General features: G+C 55.3%; 1 protein-coding gene across 3 annotated transcripts in view; it reads left to right on the top strand.

Annotated features, from left to right (window-relative positions):
* PPFIA1 (PPFI scaffold protein A1) overlaps window positions 1-19,865 on the top strand; it is a 74,618-nt gene that overhangs the window by 40,459 nt on the left and 14,294 nt on the right. For all 3 annotated transcript variants that reach the window (XM_039840592.1, XM_039840590.1, XM_039840589.1), the window contains 9 exons: window positions 33-112; window positions 2,637-2,772; window positions 5,493-5,716; window positions 7,218-7,449; window positions 12,211-12,362; window positions 13,198-13,370; window positions 13,764-13,857; window positions 18,977-19,058; window positions 19,163-19,363. In XM_039840592.1, coding sequence (XP_039696526.1) covers window positions 33-112; window positions 2,637-2,772; window positions 5,493-5,716; window positions 7,218-7,449; window positions 12,211-12,362; window positions 13,198-13,370; window positions 13,764-13,857; window positions 18,977-19,058; window positions 19,163-19,363 — 1,374 coding nt within the window. The remainder of the gene's footprint in view (window positions 1-32; window positions 113-2,636; window positions 2,773-5,492; window positions 5,717-7,217; window positions 7,450-12,210; window positions 12,363-13,197; window positions 13,371-13,763; window positions 13,858-18,976; window positions 19,059-19,162; window positions 19,364-19,865) is intronic.

The following is a 19,865-nucleotide window of genomic DNA, read 5'->3' as shown; positions in this document are numbered from 1 at the left end:
TGCTACAGTGGGCGTCACTTGCTGTTTTGTAGGATCAGCTCGTGCTGAACGTCGAAGCGCTGAGGGCTGAGCTGGACCAGATGAGGCTGCGCGGCGCTCCCCTTCACCACGGGTACGGTGCCCAGCACGTCTCAGCCCGTGTCACCGGACACAGCTCATGGTCCGGCCCCACGGACCTTGTGGCTTAGCAGCAGGCGAGCGGGCGGAGTACCGCATCACTCCAGAGTTCTGGGTTTGGTGCCAGGGAGAGGGGGTTGTGTTGGTGACAGATGCAAAACACAGGGGGAGGTCCGGAAAATGGGGGTGATCAGTTCGTCTTTGGGTGTGTTCACACGGGGGACCCCACAGAGTATGGCACCGATGGGGTAGGGGTTGGAGGACAGGGCCCAAGGTGCCGGATGAAGCACCGCACACCTGGGAGTGACAGTCATGGCGGTGATCGCCGAGGGGGCCGACGTGTGCGGGGTCCTGACGTCGTGTGTTCAGTGCAGTCCTTGTCCTTTCTGAAGGTTGACGTAGTCATTTTAAAGTCTGTTGAAACATGACTTTGAGCAGCTGCTGTGGGTGGGTCGCCTGGCTTATCGTTGTCACAGAGGCAGAGATTCTCATTGCGGGATTTAAACTTTTCTTCTGCTTCTTTGTAAAAACTCATCACACGAGGGTTAAACGCCAGCACAGGCTGTTGAAGTATTAACGGCAACGTTCACGTGTCTGCTTTTGCAAACGTCTGGAGTATCTTGTGTTTGTCTCTGCTGAACCTGCTTCTAGAAAGAAGAGAAATCAGTGAAGACAGTTACAGAGAGGCAGAGCCAGAAGCCTGCCTGTCTCTGACAGCACCGGGGGCAGAACTTCAAGAGGGAGAGCCTGTGTTCTCGGAGGGGACTGGGCAGAGGGGACCGGGCGGAGGGTCAGGACAGAGATAGTCGCTTGGTTTGCCGATGAAAGTCCTGGGTGGTGAAAGGCTGGCGTCACTAGTGTGGTGGACACGGCAGACGTGCGTTTGATTTGGTGGGGTTAAACGGATAGAGGGGAAGCGGACGTGGCGTCTGTCACTCTCTTTGGAGTTTGAGTGACGGAGGAAGGGGAGCCAGCGCGGGAACTCGGAGGGGTGCAGATGGAGAAGCCCTGCGCTTGTTTGCCGGGCCAACGTGTGTGACGAAAAGCGAAAGGAGACGAGAGAGGAGCTGTGTGCTCTAGTCATGGCCAAGGTCACACGTGTCTGTGGTCTGGAGACAGGGCTGGAGAGGCTGGATACAGAGGAAGGGTTTGCCCTAGAGATTGTGCGCCCAGTGGCTTAGAAGAGAAGCTGTGGGAGCTGTAGCAATGGGGAAGACGGGGAAGACGAGGCACGGTGGTCGTGGCTTGTGCCTTGGTGGGGAGGCGGGCCAGCTCGGCTTATTTGGCACGACCTTGCAGTGCAGTCAGCTGTCTTGTTTTGTGGCCCCCTCCGGCAAGAGAGCTCCCAGAGGGAGGAGGAGGAGGAGGAGGAGGCTGGTGCTGGGCTTCCTTACCTAGAGCGGACGAGGGGAAGGCGCCTCAGGCCCAGATGAGAGCGGCAAGGCCGGGGGCACTCAGCCTGGACGAGGGTATTGGAGCCCAGGGCATTGTGGGCGCAGAGGCTCCAAGAACCGTCCAAAGCCACAAGCGGAGTTTGGAGTGCACCCAGCTCACCCCCGATTTGGAAGGGGGCAGCCTGGTTAGGAGCGAGGGCACGCAGGGCGCAGAGGGCTGGGCTAGAGGGATCCCAGATGTGATAGGTCGCACGCGCACCACACCCAATGCGGTGCTTCAAGAAGACGTCGCTCCAGGAGATGTGGAGCCGTGTGAACCCGGGCGGTGGGCTGGCACGTCACACTGGCCCTGTCTGCAGCTTGTGCGCACGGGCGCGGGGGGCGGGAACCCCTTGAACTCCTCTGATCAGATGGTGGCCTTCCTGCCCCAGATTGTGAGGACTGCTGCGGATGCAGACAGCTGCCCTTCTCTCCCAGAGAGCACGGGCTCACTAGACGGGGGCGGGGCGTGCCCACCTGTTTCTCAACCACGCCTTCCTGGGGTGAATGGCTGGCGGCTCCCTCGTGGGTGCTCAGGCCTCAGCCAGCTGTCTCGGAGACTTCTTCAGGAGGAGTGTCTGTCAGTCTGGTTGCACACAGGTCTGGGTTTTGATTGGGAGCTGTGAAAGCAAGCTGCCACATCCGGGTCCCCTGAGCTCCAGCTGTGGTCCAGAGGCTCCTGCAGTGGTCTCTGGGGCACTGAGACAGCCTGACAGGCGGAGGGGCGTGGGGACCGGGCAGACGGGGCAGTCAGGGCCGGCGGAGGTCAGCAGTGGCCTAGGCATGCTTCCTGGGCAGCCCGGGAGAACTCGGACGGCTCCAGCTCTTTTCTGGACGTGACGGCTGCACCCCATCTGCTCATATCCGTAGCACCCGCGTCGGTCTCCCCAGATAGGAAGGGCCCTCCTGCGGGGCAGAGGAGTAAACGTTGGCAGGGGGCAGCGCCATGCGGTTGCCATGTGCGAGTGGAAGACGTGCTCCGTGGGGACCTTTTTCTCTGCAGCTGCTTGTCCCCCAAAATTGACAGGTTCCGGCTTGACGACAGCTCACTCTTCTCATCGTGACCTTTCCCTTTGTGTATTGCAGCCGGCCACACTTGGGCAGCGTCCCGGACTTCCGGTTCCCCATGGCAGATGGCCCCACAGAGTCCTACAGCAGCGGCGCGGTGCTGCGGCGCCCCCAGAAAGGCCGCCTGGCTGCGCTGCGGGACGAGCCTTCCAAGGCAAGGCCCCGCCCCTCGGCGCACCCCGCCCCACCCCTCGGATTTGGACACCGGTTTGGGTTTGGAATTAAGTGTAGATAGGTCACTTGCTGTCTGCCCCTCATCCATTTTCCTTTTTCTGGCCAAGAGTTTAGTTTTAGGGTATGTTGCTTTTATCCCCGGAATGGCAGTTCTGATAAAACACGACCTGAGCGCGGCACACCGCCAGTCGGCACAGCCGTGGGCGGGGAGTGAGGGAGTACAGTGCGGTCACCCCTGAACTACGCGGGTTTGAACCGGCCAGTCAGCTTACACGCAGACTTGCCAGCTTGTAAACAGTTTACAGAAACGAGGGTATCAGTCCGTACAGTGCAGCCTTGTAAATCTGTTTTCCTGATAGCATCCTCTTTTCTCCAGCGTTGTCGCGAGAATGTACGTGATCCGTGCAGCGTACAGAACACGTGCTCATCGACTATTCATGCTGTCGGGCTCTGGTCGGCAGCGGGCTGCTGGTGGCTACAGTTCTGGGGAGTCAGAAATTGTGTGTAGATATTTTATTGTACTTCCCCAGCGTGTCCCTCACCCCCACGTTGTTCAGGGGTCACAGTATTCATTTAGTGAAAAGGATTCACGTTTAGGAAGGAGATCAAATGCTTTTGTACTTTTGTCTGTTTCACAGCGTGTATCTTTGTGTACTTTGCTGTCTTTTGAGCAGTTGTGTTCATTGAACAGTTTGGGCCAAGTGTCATTATACACCTAGGGCTACAGCAGTGAATGAGAAGCAGACGGAAGGCCTGCACCCCTAGCAGTCACAGTGCAGTGGGGAGACACGCAGGGAGAGGCCAGCAAAACATGGCGCGCGCGTTCGCTTTCTGTCGCCATGGCTGCGAGTTTCTACAAAGCCTGCAGCAGCTCAGCGATGAGCATGACTAACTCACGGTGCTGTGCACTTCGGAGCGTGGTAGCAGATGATTCTGGCTGGGCCTCTCGAGGTCGCAGCCTTCAGGAGGCTCAGCTGGGGCTGGACGCTGTGCCCGCCAGTTCCCGCCAGCTCCCTCACCTGGCTGTGGGTGAGAGGGCTCCGCGCCTTCCACGTAGGCTTTTGTGGGCCGCGTGCGTCTTCACGCCGTGGCAGTGGCGTCCCTCGGTGCATTCCGAGGGCGAAGGAGAAAGCCCCAGAGCCTTCAGTGCCCTGGTCTGGATGCCGCGTGCCTCCACGTCCATGGCGTTCTGTTCCTTAGAGTGAATTTTTAGGTCCTGTCCCCACTCGGGAGTGCAGGGAGAAGTAGCCTCCACCTCTCAAAGGGCGGGGTGCCGAAGGATTCTTGAGCATACTTCAAAGCACCACAGAATGTTAGACGGCAATCAGCAGGGGAAGGGAGTCCGGGGTACCCCGAGCTGTAACATGAGGAGGGGAGTAATCATTTAAATTGGGTGGCCAGTGCGGTGTCACCAGGAGGGTGACCTCTGAGCAAAGACCTGAAGGAGGGAAGAGAAGTGACCATTTGGAGATACGAAGTCGTGTCAGCAGGTGCACCGACGGCTTGGAGAGTGGATGAAACAGACGAGCCAGGTCTGCAGGGTTCAGGCTCGAGCAGCTGAAGGATGGGGTCTGTCCTGAGACGAGGGGCACCGGAGCATTGGTCCTGCTCAAGTTGACAGACCTGTCAGATGTCCAAGGGGATATGTTAGGTCAGACCCAAGAGAGAAGTCTCAGCTAGAGATAAAGATTTGGGGTCATGGGTGTACAGATGCCGTGTACAGCGGAAGACAAGACGAAGTCACCAAGTGGGTGCTCGTTGGTAGAGGCTGGGTAGGTCCGTGGACTCCAGGTGTCAGAGGATGGGGATCGAGAAGGGAGTGTGAGGCAGGAGGCCCAGAGAGTGTGGGGCCTGGAGCCAACGAGCCAGGCGCTTGGAGGAATGGGGAGCAGGTCAGTGGGCAGCCAAGGCGCAGGTCCAGGCCCACAGTGCTGGAGTAGTTTTGCCAGAGGGACCGTGGGTGGAACCTGCTGGTAGCAAGCAGGAGGAGGAGGAGTGGAGGCAGCTCCAGGGGGGACTTGCTCTGGGTGGGAACTGCGGTGCAGTGGCAGCCAGCAGGAGACGGCGCTAGAGCCTCGTGCTGCTGTTGCCCCCTCCTGAGATTGCTCTGACAGTGTGGGAGTGGCCGCGGGCGGATGGGTAGGACCTCGCTGCGGGAGGAGTCGCATGGCCCCCACGACATGGCTGCAGAACCCGCGTGGAGCACACCAGGGCTGCTTCCCTGGCTTCGCTCTGCTGCCCCTGTCTGTCCGTGTTCCTTGGTACCAGCCTCAGAACATGAGGATTGGGAAACCAGTCCGTGAGCTGTAAGTCACTCAGTGACGTCAGTGAAATGGCGCGGCAGCTGCGGCGAGCCCAGCCACTGTGGACTGGACGTGTCGTCTCCCTTGCATTAGTGTGGCTGACCGTGGCGTGGGGGTGTTCTGTCAATTTTCGATTTTTGTTTTTGCCTCTGTCGTCTACGCCTCGATCCTACTGAGACGTGACTGTCATGAGGCGTCTGAGTGGTAGATTTGCTTCTTCCCCTTTTTCTCAAATCCTGTGTGCTTAACATGCCAGCAGCTGATAAGCATGGTTCATTTTTCCAGAATCTTTGGGCTTCTATTTAAGATTTTTTAAGCCTCTGTTAATTTCTTTGAGGGGCCGTAAGTGTGGGTGTTACTGTGCGTCTTCGCTGAGGCTAGGCTTTCCAATTTGCAGGTACAGACCCTCAATGAGCAGGACTGGGAACGCGCCCAGCAAGCCAGCGTCCTGGCCAATGTAGCACAGGCATTTGAGAGTGACGCTGACGTGTCTGACGGCGAGGATGACAGGGACACTCTCTTCAGCTCAGCTGCTCTCTTGTCACCCAGTGGGCAGGCCGATGCCCAGACCCTAGCGATGATGCTGCAGGAGCAGCTGGACGCCATCAACAAAGAGATCAGGTAAACGTGGTCGCACACAGCCCGCAGACACGTCAGCGGCCCTGAGAAATCCTCTCCCACTTAGAGATGTCTGGAACACACGCGAGGAGGGTTTTCTCGATGTTCTGGAATGATAAAACCTACTTTGATTCTGTTTTAAGAATTTTAAGTTCTGAAATTGCCCTCGATTATAAGACTCAGCCAGCCAGGGCATCCTCTCCACGTGTGTGGTGTGGGCACGTTTGTGCAACATACTGTGGAGGGGCAAAAGGTGCCCGACCCCTTTCCCCAGAAGCCGAGGGCACAGCTGGGGAGCTCGGCAGGGGAGCCCAGTGTGCACCTGGGAGGCTCCCTGGGTGGCAGGTGGGGCTGCAGAGACCTTCCTAGCAATTACACTAGTAAATTTACACAGCAAAGGGCCAGCTGTGGGATGGAACCCAGAGAATGGTTAGGGCGCTGACGGGGTCCCTAGGTGTGCGGGCACAGGGCGCAGGCCAGCGTGGGACCAGGGCACCCTGAGGTCTGCCATGTCAGACCGATGCAGCCGCATGCCAGGGACCCCGAGGTGGGTCTGGGTAGAGCTGCTGCCACCCAGGTCTTGTTCCTGTGAGCGCAGGTAGAGATGTCCGTTCCTGCCCGCAGGGGGAAGCAGGGTTGGAGTCAGCACCGGAAACAGCTGCAGGCTTTCCACTGGAAAGTGGGTTGGGCTGCCTACGTTTTTGACTTCAGAAACTCGCTTTCCATGTGCCGTGTTTAACACAGAAGAGCTCTGAAATGCTGTTTCCCCATCGTTGCGGGAAATACAGAAGGATTAGACACTTGGGCTTTTGATTTTCACCGTGCATTGTTAGGTGAAAGTGATCTTTCTTTATGCAACAAGTTGACCTAATGTAAGTGGCAGATTCTATCCACTGACTTGTTATCAATGACAAGGAAATACTTTCAGGATGTATAAGCAGAACTTTAATTGGGAAAGTTACTACAAAAATCCTATAGTTTAATATTAAAATTTGCACTGTCGGATACTCAAACTGCTGTTGGAGGGAGAATTCCAGATGCACGCAGTGTGGTTGACAAGCAGTTCGTGCGAGGCTGCGAGGGAAATCCATCAGCTGATACTTCGTTTGGTTCTTTGTGTCAGTTCCCGATTTCTCGTTGAAAAAGTTGATAGATAAAAAAAAATTGCAGCTTTTGCTTTAAGAACAGGGAATGTGAGAGCTGTGACATCCCTGCATCTCATTGTGCAGCAAGACAGCTGCCACCCTGCCCCGGCAGAACATGGTGCGAGTAAAATCCAACGCAAGTCGCCAAAAGCAGCTCTGAGACCCAGTGGAAGATGTACTTAGTGTCTTTCTCAAACCGAGTCTGTGGACAGTCGATCAGGGGGACCCTTGCTGGAGTGTTCGTCGCTTGAGCAGCTGTTACTGGAGTTTGCTGCTGCGACACAGAATGCGAGCACAGGGTTCTCGTCGCAGACGCTCGTGTGCTGGTACAGGAAGGGTGACCCGATGGTTTATTCCAGGTTGATACAGGAGGAGAAGGAGAACACCGAGCAGCGGGCGGAGGAGATCGAGAGTCGCGTGGGCAGCGGCAGCCTGGACAGCCTTGGTCGTTTTAGATCAATGAGCGCCATCCCCCCCTACCCCGCTTCCTCGCTGGCCGGCTCCTCCCCTCCGAATAGCGGCCGGTCCACCCCACGCAGGATCCCACACAGCCCAGCTCGGGAAGTGGACAGACTAGGTATCATGACCCTGGTAAGTATGTGCCTTCGCTCCCTGCCGTCCCCTCCCCAGCACACCCGCGTTGAGTCTTGGACAGTGCGAATCTGCAGTATTTTATTTACTCAGGAGAGAATCAGGTACTCTGCATTTGTTAAGCTCAGAGGTTCAGGACTTTGAAACCAGCTAGTACTTAAGTATTCAAAAATGGCACAGTGACAAATTAATTTTAACACTTGGAGGCCCCGTTCAGCATGTCATCCTGATTTCATCAAAAGTTTTTACTTGTGTAACATTGGGAAACGTTTTAGTTTTCTAGGAGTAACAGTTTAACAAAGTGTAGCCGTCATAGCGTGCAGGGAGTCGAGGCCTGGAGGCTTCTTCCTTTACCTTAGCAGTGCCTGGTTGCAAGGTACAGGACAAGGTACAAGGTACTGCAGCCAAAAAACAAAACAAAAAACCCAAACCAGCCCTCTTAATGGTGCACTCGACGGCCTGCTCCACACCAGCTCCACGTGTTTCCCAGAGAAGCATCTGGAAACGCAGCGACCTGTGGTTTTTGGTGACAGCGTGTAGCGTGTAGCTTTTAGGTTTTGGGAGAGCATGGTGTCAGTTGCCTCACATTACATACTTAAAACATGCTGCTTCTTAACTGCCCGTGTTTTGACTTTTCCTGTTCCCGTTCATTTTCGTCATTAGTCACATCGTTAGCCAGCATGTAATTAAATGGACCGTGCGTCATCTTAGTGGCATGTGAAGTCTTAGCCGTGTTGAGGTATTTTGACAAATTCTTTTTATAATTTACCTCATTAGTTAATTATCTGATGCTCGAAACTTTGACAGTTTCACTCGCGGTTCCTTTCAGAGAATTTGTTAAAACAGTTTTGTGCATTTTCCCCTTGTTTTCATAATTCTGCACGCCAGCTGACAGCGCGTCCGCTTCTTCACATGGTTTCGATTTCCTGCATCCCCCTTTTGTCTGTTTAATCATTGTTAATCCAGACCGCAGCCCCTCCTCCCCCCGCCCACACCGTGACCCCCGACAGCGTGCTCAGGTAGCAGCGACAGCGTGGCCCAAAGTGTGTGCCTGTGTTTAATCACTGCTCATCAGTGGACTTTGTCTTCATTTCTCGTTAAATAGTGCTTTTCCCCCTCAGTAGTGATGAATTTTAGTGTATCACCGTGTAATAGATGTGGACACAGGCGTGATTTGTATGGATCAGAGTCGCTTTACTCGGAACTATGTGGGCTGTGTGTAATTCATAAAGGAAGTGTTTCTTGTGTAAAGAAATAACATGCTAAGTGTAGAATTAATGGAATCACATCACAAATAATATGCTTTCTGGTTTCGATGTTTATATTTAAGACATAAATTTCATCAGCTTATTGAACATGCGTAATTAATGCTTTTAATAGACTTTAAAACACACAAATTAAGAATGTAAAGAGTCCGCCTGCTATTATGCTAATTCTGATTTTTGTAAATTCTTTTATTACAGTTGACATGCAACATTTTTTAATTAGTTTCAGGTGTACTGCTAGCTTTTACATATTTTCATAAGGTGCCCTGCTTTAATCAATAAATCTCTTTTTGAGAAGTTTGAAGCCAAACTCTAGGTAAGGATTTTGCGTTAATGTCCACTAGGCGATTAACCAAAGTTAATCAGTTCAGTTTTGCAGGAGGTATTGCAGTAACTTCCTTACCAGTTAGATCGATCTTTTAGAATGTGGCACGTTTTCATTAGGAAAACTAAGTAATAGGCTTGGCTTAGCAGAGACAACTGGTAGGGCCCTTTGTGATGTGGAATGCTTTATTTTAATGGATCCTATTTGTCGTAATAGAATTTTATCTGCCTGGGTAATAATTTGTAGTGTTTCTCTAGTAAATCTTGAATAACTTATATTTAAACTTTGTGGTAAAAGAAAAAGTTCTATTTCCAGTTATATTTTCTCTAAATTTTACCTCACTTATATTTGTGCTGTCATTCTCTTTTTAATATATTTGCCTGTACTGATTGTTGAATTTTTAACTTCAAAGTGTGCGGTAAATCTGCTTTCTCTTCGTTTCTTTGCATGCATCTGTCAGCCTAGTGATCTAAGGAAGCATCGTAGAAAGGTAAAACACTTGGCACTCGAACATCCCTCTGTTTCTCTGTGGCGTACTGAAGAGCACCTGCCGTTTCGTACAAACAAACACTGTGAAGTTGTGACCAGTAATGACGTTGTGATGGAGTGTGGAGCCTCACTCGGCACGTCTCACACTGTTCCATTGGAACAGAACTCTGGGACGAGCACAAGAATTTGCCTTTCTCGCTCCTGTTTGCCTTCTAATCTCTGGTTTTGGAAATGCGGAATTGTTGAAGCAGAGCCATAGATTTTAGATTTGGGAAAACCAGTTTTAATACTCAGCCGGCAGCATTTAGTATGCTCTTGCTATGCCAGGCGCTGTTGTGAATCCGTTACCTGATCTCATGAACAGCCTGTGAGATGCAGGTCACTGTTGTTACCCCATTTTCCAGATATGGAAACTGAGGCCCAGAGAGGCCCCACGCTGTGGCCAGGGTCGCACAGTCAGTAAACAGTGCGGTGCGGACCCATCTGATTTCGTAGCCACTTCACTGTGCTCGAGCCTTTTCTCCCGGTGCTCTGGGCTCCTTCACGGCGTCCCTGGCAGGGAGTCGGGGCCTCTTCTTCTGATAGCTGGCCGCGAAGCGGGCCCCGTTCTCGGAGAAGGCACAGCGCAGTGAGAAACATCTGTTGACTAGGACGTCTTCCTCCTAACTTTGGCGCCCTGGTCCAGCCTGCGCCGCCATCCAGAACCTTCCTGACCGTGCGCTCCAGCACAGCCGCACAGTCAGGGAACAGTCCTGGCCCGAGCAGTTCAAGGTGGCCGGTTAGCTTCACCCTCGGGCTCGAGTCCCAGCTCCTTCACCGATTGCTTTGTGACCTGGGCCTGCCACTCGCCCTCTTGGTGACCCGGTTAGCTCTCCTGTGAGGTGAAGACACCCACAGAATCGTGCTCCTCGGGTGGCTGTGGACTGCACCTGTCCGCGTCGTCCCCGAGGAGATGAGCGGCTTATGCCAGCGACGGGCGCAGCGCACCCTTCTGTCCTGCGGACTCGCGCTTGTGTTTTCCTCGGTTGCAAGGCTTTCTCAGGGAAGGACGCAGGGTGTCGCTCTACCCCGCACGGGACAGCCTGGTCCTGTCGTTCGTGGGACCTTGAGCTCACTGACTGGCTGTTCGAGGGCCTGGCTCTGGGGTACTTGTGAGGGAATCCAGGAGGATGTGCCAAGTGCCCGGCACGGCGCCCACACGGCCAGCCCGTGCGCACACGGTCACCCGCCCCCCTCCTCCCCGATATCCTGGGCGTGTGCCATACGCCGAGGTGACTTCCCGGCTCTCGGGGAGTTCCCCCTTTGAGTCGAGTCCGAGGCGGCCCGTGGGCACACGTCTGGGAGGCCGTCATCCTGGGTGGGCACGCTTCCTGTGGGAGGCAGTGCCACGCGCGCACAAGTGGAGCCAGGTGGTGGCCTCGGCCAGGGAGGGGCACACGCACTCTTCGCCTCCCAGCAGGCCAGGCGGGCCTTTGCCCTTGGAGCTGGTCTCCGTTGAGCTTATGTGCAGCTCAGCCACGTGGCTCACTGCCCTGTCCTGTTCTTTTTTGTTGTTTTGTTTGTTTGTTTGTTTGTTATTACCCATCCCTGTTTTAACCTGAATTTGAAATCCGTCCCTGAGTTTCACATCGATAATTTCTAGCCATTAGAGCCTTTTGTTGTCTGATGATTGTGATTAGAAGTCGGGAGAGGACGCAGAGTCACCCAGCTGTGGCTGAAGGTCATGTGTGGGATGCGTTCGGCTCCACTTTGCACTGATCCACCCGGTTGTCACTGGGCCGCTGGGGCCACAGTGGGTCGAGACTCTGCACAGTCCTGAGAAAAGCATGAGCTGGCCGCTCAGGTGTTATCGTCACACAGATGCTTGCGGGCGCGTTTCAGGAACCCTGAGCCCACAAAACCCGACGGGGCTCACCGGGTCCCCATGCTGTTACCTCCACCTCCTTCCCACACTCACATCCCCGCAGACAGCAGCTGGGGTCTCGGGCTCATCGTCTAGTGACCACCTGGGGTGCCTTAGCTAAGCCGTCATGAACACACTGTCTCTAAACCACACAAGAGGCTGCTAACACCCAACCTAACGGTTCTCAGAATCAGGCAGACGTGCGCGTTTGCAGTGGGGGGCGGCTGCCTTCACTTCTGACTGTGTAGATTCTAGTAATTTGCATCGTTACTAAAAACGATACCGGATCATGGTACAAGCTGCTTCCGCCCCACCCCCGACAAAAAGCTCTGGAAGGTTATGCCAGGAGGTTTCTGTCCTTTGAATGGCACTGGCTCAGTACCAATGCGTGCCCCGCCACCCCACTCCTCCGGCTCCTCTGTGGGGAGCGGGAAGGTCATCTGTGGTCTGTCAAGGCGTGGTCATCCTCGTGGTGTCCCTTGATTGTAGAGAGGGTGGGCCCTTGGGCTCTGTGGAGCCCCAGGAGAAGGGGCGTGTCCATGTCCTGCCCAGGTCTCAAGCTCACCCGGTCAGGCTCGTGGACAGCGGGCTCTGCTCCATGGTCCTGCTTCTCGCAGCCAAGGCCACCCTTTCAATGGCGTTGGGCTGGACACGCTTCTGCACCCGGCAGCAGGCGCAGCTGCTAGAGCTCCAGATGAATCTGTGCTTGTGTTGCAGCCTGTGTGAAGGTTTCTGTCAGCTTATCATGCACTGATTTTACTCTCATCTCAACCCCTCAGTTGCCAGCTTCCCGAGAAGAGGTACGAGATGACAAGACAACGATAAAATGTGAAACCTCTCCCCCTTCCTCCCCGAGGTCCCTGCGATTAGACAGGCTGCACAAAGGAGCGTTGCATACGGTCAGCCACGAGGACATCAGGGACATCAGAAAGTAAGGAGCGGGTGGCTTAGGTCCATAGCCCCATTTAGAAACATACGTATCTTTTAATTTTCAGCTTTAAGAAACTTATCTTTTCTTGGAAAAAAAGAACAGTTGATTTTAAACTGTTTTTATTAGAAAACAGTTGATTGTGTTTATTTAACTGACATCGTTGGGAGGCGGCCTCTGCCCTGGGCAGCAGCGGAGCCCAGCAAGAGGTGTGTCAGTTTGGGCAAAGAGGTTTGCAAAGGAAGGAGTTAAATGATGCCAGCGTTTTAGAAACCTTCATTTCTTCAGATTCTACAAATTGACCGAGAACTTTCTCTTCGTTCTCGATGGAGCGTTGGCCAAGCGTGTGGCACGTGTCCAGTGGTTACTTCCCCGTGGGGCGGCAGCGCCTCAGAGCCCTGCGCCCCGTGGGCGGCGGGGAGCCCCGCACCACTCCCGGTCTACTGGGTCATCCTCAGCGATGCTCGCTCCCCCAGACTGCGGCCTGGGCGCTTTGTTCTGCGCCAGGCAGTTGCCAGAGCTCACTGCGCTGGCCTTCGCGGTCACCCGAGGGGTGGTCAGAGCTGCTGGCAGGGCGGAACTCCGCCGGCTGAGAGGAGACTCTGGGGTGGAGTCAGCAGTGCCCTCTGAGCAGGGTCTGGGGCCAGGGCTTCCTGGGAAGGAGACCAAGTCAGGGAGCCGCAGCCTCCCAGGAAGCGCTCTGTTGTGGCTCCAGGGGGCGGCTCGGAGCGCCAGTGTGAAGTTTGATGAGCAGGCATCAAAACTATATTTCTAGGTCACGTGGAGGGGGCGTCACGCGGTGAGGGCGCTTGTTCAAGGTCGTTTTCTGTCCCCAAAGCTCAACAGGCTCGCAGGACGGCCCCGTGAGCAACCCCAGCAGCAGCAACAGCAGCCAGGACTCGCTCCACAAAGCCCCCAAGAAGAAGGGCATCAAGTCGTCCATCGGCCGCCTGTTCGGCAAAAAGGAGAAGGGCCGCCTGGGGCTCGCGGGCAGGGAGGCACCAGGGGCAGGTTTGTGTCTCCTGCAGGCCTCTCGCTGCCGTGGGGAGTGGGGGGTGGGGGCGTCACGCGCCTGCCTCCCCCGTGCTCCGTTCTCCGCACGTGGGGTCCACCGTCCCAGCGGGGTGTCCCCCAGAGGCAGAAGCCTTGCGGCTTCACGGGGGGCACACACACGACCCAGAGAGCCGCGGTTAGCGGCCACTCACCTGCACGGCAGCCCCGCGTGCGCTGGAGTATTGACCGTCCCGTGAGCGTCCCGGCGGGAGGGTCGTGCAGTCAGACCCGTGGTCCGCAGAACGTTTTCGCTCGGCCTGCAGACACCCGTCCGCCCTGCCTGCTTAGGGAGCGCCGCCCGGGCCACGTCAGGTTTCCTCTCAGTGTCTCTGCCACTCTGCTTCCTCCTAGCGGGCGTCTCGGAGACGGAAAACTCGGGTCAGGATGCCTTGGGACTCAGCAAATTGGGAGGACAGGCTGAAAAAAATCGCAAACTTCAGAAAAAGTAAGCTTTTTATGATTTGTCCGGCCCCCTGAACAGTTTTCAGTTGCGCCTGATTTTTATCTAACGTTCACTTACTAAATGTGCCGTCCAGCTGTGTGCACGTGTGTTCTGGGAGGTTAACCGAAGCCTTTGTGAAACTACTCTCTGGAGAACTGGGCGCATCTGTGCAGTTTTGAAAGGACCGACGTGTGGCTTCCCGTCCGCCTTGGAAAGCCGCGTGATGAGTGCGTGCCGTGGCTGCGTCGGGTTCGGCACCCTGGCGCCCGCGCGGGGCTCTGGGGCGCTGGGAAGCTCCCTTAGAATCTCTGTGCGTCCACGTTCTCAGCTGTAAACAGAGGCACCCGCCATCCGTGCCTCGTGTGGCTCTCGGGTATCAGCTTTGTCCACACATGTGCACAGCCACGTGGGAGAGGCCAGTGACTGTGTGCACAGCCATGGCCACTGCGGCGATGTGTGTGCCATCACGCAGACTGGGCCATTCACACCAGAGCGCCAACAGGAAATACTCACTGTTGCCTTTTGTCTCTCCAGCAGGTTTCGTCTTTTTTTTTTTGGTTTTAGGTAGACTCTTAATCTGTTTGTTAAGTTCTAATTCTGAATCGCCCCGATTCTGAACATAAGTCGTTACTGTGGAGCAGTTTTCTGTGGAGGGCCTAAGCGTGTGATGCCCGGGACACAGGGGGACCATGGGCGCGCAGTTCTCGGGGACTTTTCTCGACCTGGGGTATTGGTTGACCACGTCCCAAAGCCAAGATAAGTAGCTGGGCAGGCGGAGGTGCTGGTGAGACTCATGATACCGGGCCTTGCCGACGGTGCAACTGGTGGCTTCTGCGATCTGATGATGGCAAAAATCATCTGGCCACTCGAGTGCCCTGAGAAACCAGCGCTGGTCTGGACCCTGGACCCCAGGCACCGGCCGCGGGGTCACGCCGGAGCCCGTGGCAACCCTGTCCACGAGCAGCCCCTTCACCATTCGTCCTCGGAGTTGCCAGTTGGTTTTTTTTTAATGAAATGTGCTTCATTTTAGTTCTCTTTTTTAAAAAATCATCATTATCTTGACGGGCACACTATTGATAGTGTTTCAAGTGAAATTTTGTTCTCTGTCATTGCTCACAATACCATAGGAATTGTAGATGGAAGTCTGTAGAACACACTTAACAACATCTGTTTTGAAGTTGTTATCTGCAAACTGTATAAAAATGTCACAAAATAATCTGGGTAGTTGCTATTTGGTTCTGTGACACTTAATATTAGAACTAGGCTTTTCGCCTCCTGGAACCGTGCTGGGAAGATTTTGTGCCTTAGATTTTGCCGATGTGTTTCATTTTACATCCTCAAACTTACTGTGATAAAAACAGCCAGGTCTGTGGCAGTGCACCTTGGTCCCTGTGGTCCCGGAAGTGTGTGTGTCACGTGGGATCACGGACTGTATAAACTGGCCAAAAGGTTTCACTCCGTTTTTGAAATTTATTTTGTAATTCTGTGGAGGTACGTGTGCTCGATCACTTGGCTGTGTGAGGACAGCCTTTGCCGTGTGTGTGGCCCTGCAGGTGGCTGGGTTTCACACTGGGGTGTGCGTGGGTGCGTGTGTCAGTGTTGATGGTAGATGTGTCCCTGGAGCTGTGAGGTTCAGGTGGGTGGCACCGGCTCTGAACTTGTAACCGCATGTTACTGCAGCTGTGACCGAGTGCCTGAGAGTGGTCGTCTGACTCTGTGGTCATGCACGGCTGGTTCTGGAATGTGCTAGTGAGTCGACAGGGAATTTCAAAGTGCGAAGGTTATTCGTCTGACTACAGTGGACGATTCTGGTTGTCAGTTAACCGGAGAGAACGTTGTCTTTAGGAAAAATCCTTTTTTGTAAATGTGAAAAAAAGTTTAACTTAATCCAGAAAAGGTTTTGTTCAAATACACTGGAACATTTATGGTATTATAGATTCAAGATACATTTCTCAGAAATGGTCTCTTTATTAACCTGTTTATCTCAGAGGTGTTCCTTTAACTGCCAGAGTTACACAGCCAATTGCATTCAGTTTTCGAGAATGTTTAAGAACCTAGTGAATTTGGCAGAGGACCGGTTTTCAGGTTTGGTGCTTGGTGTGCTTCGTGAGTGCGTGGGGGACATGGCCGTGGTGAAGTCGGGCGGCATTGCTGTCCGTCAGGGTTGGCGGTGTGTCTGCGGTGTTTGTAGGATCTCGACAGCGTTTGAGCGCAGCCGAATCCCTGTTCTTCACGCTCCCTGCCTGTCTCCGTGAGGTGTGGGTGCGCCCGCAGTGACGGCTCGTGCGGTGTCCCCTGCGGAGTGCGCTGAGACCCGCCAGGGAGCCGGGGCCCGCGCACCTCCGGACAAGGCTTCACGGTGTCCAGCATCCTAAGAACGTGGAGGCTGTCGTGGGGACGCTGCCGCCTCCGTCGTGTTTGGTCAGCGAACGCTCAGGCTCGTCTCCCCTCGTGCTTGTGTCCTCGTTGCAAAGTGCGTGTCATTCGTCATTCACAGACGACATGGCCTTTCTCTCTTCCATGTGCCTGTCCCCCATAGACTCTGGCGACTTTCTCAGTGTCCTCCTCCTCCGATTCAGGGCCGGGGAGCTTCGCTGTTAGACCGCTGCTTTAACGGTCACCCCCGGGTCCACAGTCGGTCCATGAGGGAGAAAGTCGGTCCCAGCTGGGCCCGCACTGCGCGCCTTGACCACGTGGCCACCGCACTCCTCTGTTCGACTCTGCGAGGAGGCAGCACCTCTGAAAACAGAGGTCGCGGCTCGTAAGGGGGGCAAAGTGACAGCACAGCAGCCTCTTCGCAGGGGAAGGGAAGAACAGCTGAGACCAGGCGGGGGTGCACAGCCCGTCCCCAGGGTGCGACCCCGCAGCTCTGCCGCTCCGGGGGGTTCGGGATACAGAGATGGCCTGGCACTCAGACGCCCGCCGCCTTGGTCCTCACTTCGCAGGCTTGGGAGCTGGTGGCCAGAGGAGCTCATTTTCTGCAAGGCGGGCCTCGTGCTCTCACGGCCGTTGCCGCGGGCTAGGCGAGCACCCGCTCTGTTCCTCCCGCAGCTGCGGCCGGCCGGTGGCAGGTGAGTGGGTGAGGCCCCGAAGCTGTCGTCTATACCGGTCGCACAGGAGGGGCATTGGCTCTGCGTCAGGCCAGTCCGTGTAACAGGCAAAACAAGTGTGATTCCTGGACGAAGCGAGGAAGGGGTGTGACGGGACCGCGGAGGAGCCGGCCCCGCCTCTCTGGCCTGCGCGCCTCCGGCCTCCAGGTTGCTTCCGGCTCTTTCCCTCCCAGCCGGGTCCCCTCCACCTCCTCACCACTCTCCCGCGTCTCGCCGTGTCGTCCGGCCTCTAGTGTCTCATCCCAGTTTCCCTGGGACCCTGGGTCCGCGCTCTGAAATCCAGAAGTCCGCGTGCACTAGGACGGTTCTTGTGCACAGGAACGCCCGCCGCTCGTAAAGCCAGAAGGACGTGCACCCGTGTCCACTGACAAAACTAAGGCCGATTCCGACCCAGTATTCCTTATGTACAGTGAGTCGCCATTTCATATTAAGAATGACGTCTCTGGCAAAGCGCCTGTAGGGCGCTCTGCGGCGCACAGAGGGTCTGAGAAGCCTCCCGGCCGGGCCGGGCCACTCAGGATTGAGCGCTCCCCCGCCCGTCAGACCAGGGCCTCCCCGGTCAGCCGGCCACGGAGTTGTTTGTGCTGCTCCTGTGGCGTACAAGGCTCCTGCGAGTGTGGTACACACAGCTGTTGTCCTCGAGGAGACTTTGTCCTTAGGAAACGAGGTAGCGTTTAACTAGCGCAGGGATGGGTCATCCCACCCAGCGAGGCCCTTCCGCCCCCTCGCTCTGCCCCGCGGCGCTGTCCCGAGTCCGTGCGGGCACAGTTCTGGGTGGGCTCGGTTTCTTCTTCATTTACAAGTGGCTTTGCTAATTTTGAATGGGAAAGTTTGCTCTTTTTTAATACTCTACTTGAGCTGTTAAGATATTCGCTACAATGTTACCATCACTGGTACGATTCTTCCTAGATGATTAGAACATTTTCAGGTGACCTAAGGTTGACTTACAGAACACTTATTTGAAATTTCATGTGACCATTGTGATCTTTAATTGTACATAGACTTCGTAGCTTTCAGAAAAGTCTGATGCTGTGAATATGTTGAAGATCTGTTACGTATCTTTAGAAATAAAAGACTCAGCGATACGTTCTGTAGACGTTATTACAGAAAAGTGACTGAAAATGACCTAGGAATTTAAAAATGACTCAGGGGTGTCTAGGCAGGTGACGTAAGGGACCTGTCCTCAGCTCAGTCCCGTTTTCCAGGCTTTTCATTTTTAAAAAGAGTTCGTGCTTTTTAGAAAGTCTCGAGGCAGACAACACGAAGCGCGATCAGGCCAATGAGGCCGACGAGGCCGGTTGCGCTGCCTCTCACGCCACTGACTGCACTTTCAGCCGCCGAAGCCATTGTGCAAGCTGTTCCTGGGGTGTAAGGCACGGTTTGGGTATCTACAGTCAGGCATATGGAATCTCTGGCCCTGGGGGGCCCAGGACCCGTCCCCACGCGCTGCCCTGTGCTGCCTGGCACGGCAGACGTCGGTGGGATTGAAGTCGGCTGCAGAGCCTGTGGGGTACAGCACGGGACGACCCGGCGTCATCATTTAACGAGGACCTTGTTGGCTACGTAGCAGCTAGAGTAGCACTAGCCGGAATCCAAGCCACCGCTGGTCCTGAGGCCGCAGTCGCTGTTGGCAACCGCACCGTTGGAGCGGGACGCCTTGGAAGCTCGCTCAGAGGCGGCGCCCTCGTTCCCACCCAGGCACGTGTCCTCTGCCTTCGTCCCTCTCCCCCGGCTTAGAAGGGAGAGCGAGCCTGCCCTGGGTGTGAAGACCGCCGGGGTCGTTCGAGCTGCTGGTAATTCTTTAATCCCGCAAGCAGAGGGTTCCTCAGAGGCTCGTGACGAGTCGGTCCGCGCTGCAGCTCCAGACATTCTTTGTGTCACAGGCCGCAGCGGCATTCAGCAGACGGGCGGCAGGTGGCAGGAGACTGATGAGAACGTGCCCATGCGTTCTGCTCACTTGTGTTACGCATGCATGTGACAGGTGTCCTGACTCCTGCACGTCTCATTTGCAGGCACGAGCTGCTCGAGGAAGCCCGCAGACAAGGTCTACCTTTTGCGCAGTGGGACGGGCCGACCGTTGTCGTCTGGCTGGAGGTATGGCCTTCTTTTCATCCCGGTTTAAATATGTTCCAGGTGTGACAGTCTGTCTGTTTCCTACGCTGAGCCTAACCTCTGGCCTCCCCACTTCCTGTCTCCAGCTCTGGGTGGGGATGCCGGCCTGGTACGTGGCCGCTTGCCGGGCCAATGTGAAAAGCGGGGCCATCATGTCCGCCCTGTCGGACACGGAGATCCAGCGGGAGATCGGCATCAGCAACCCTCTGCACCGGCTGAAGCTGCGGCTGGCCATCCAGGAGATCATGTCCCTGACCAGCCCGTCGGCGCCCCCCACGTCCAGAACGGTACGTTCCCGTCCGGAGCGCTGCCGCTTTCAGAAGCGGGCGGGCGCCTTTGCAGGGGTTGCTGCCCGCCCGTGGTGGTCCCCCGTCCTTGTTCACACAGCCAGTGTTCCAGGGTGAAGTGGTGGCGTTCAGAACACTGTGGCTTTGAATTTGTGACGCTGGGGATTAAAAGAGCCTTTACTGAATGTTTATAACAGCGTGGCTACAGCGGCGCTGTAATGTAGAAGTAGGAGTTTTTGAAAAGTAATTATCACCTTTAAGTATCGATTTATGAAAAGCGAGGGGACAAAGCTTGGCAGCCCCAGTGGATTGTAGCCAGTGCTTTGCTGTTGGCTTATTTGGCCTGTTGCTGCTTCCCACTGGGGGGCTGGAGGCCCTGGGGCGCAGGTCTTAAGCAGTCCACGAGTCTGCACGTGCACAGCAAGCCGGCCTGTGCTCGGACAGTGCCGTCCCCCGGGGGCTGACCGCGCAAGTCCTTAAAAAGGGCCCTCCTTGTGGGAAA

The sequence above is a fragment of the Pteropus medius genome, unplaced genomic scaffold (genome assembly GCF_902729225.1).
Source record: "Pteropus medius unplaced genomic scaffold, Ma_sr-lr_union100, whole genome shotgun sequence".
NCBI classification, from domain to species: Eukaryota; Metazoa; Chordata; class Mammalia; order Chiroptera; family Pteropodidae; genus Pteropus; species Pteropus medius.
Note: the sequence above shows the minus strand (reverse complement) of the source record. Positions and strands in the feature narration are given on the sequence as shown.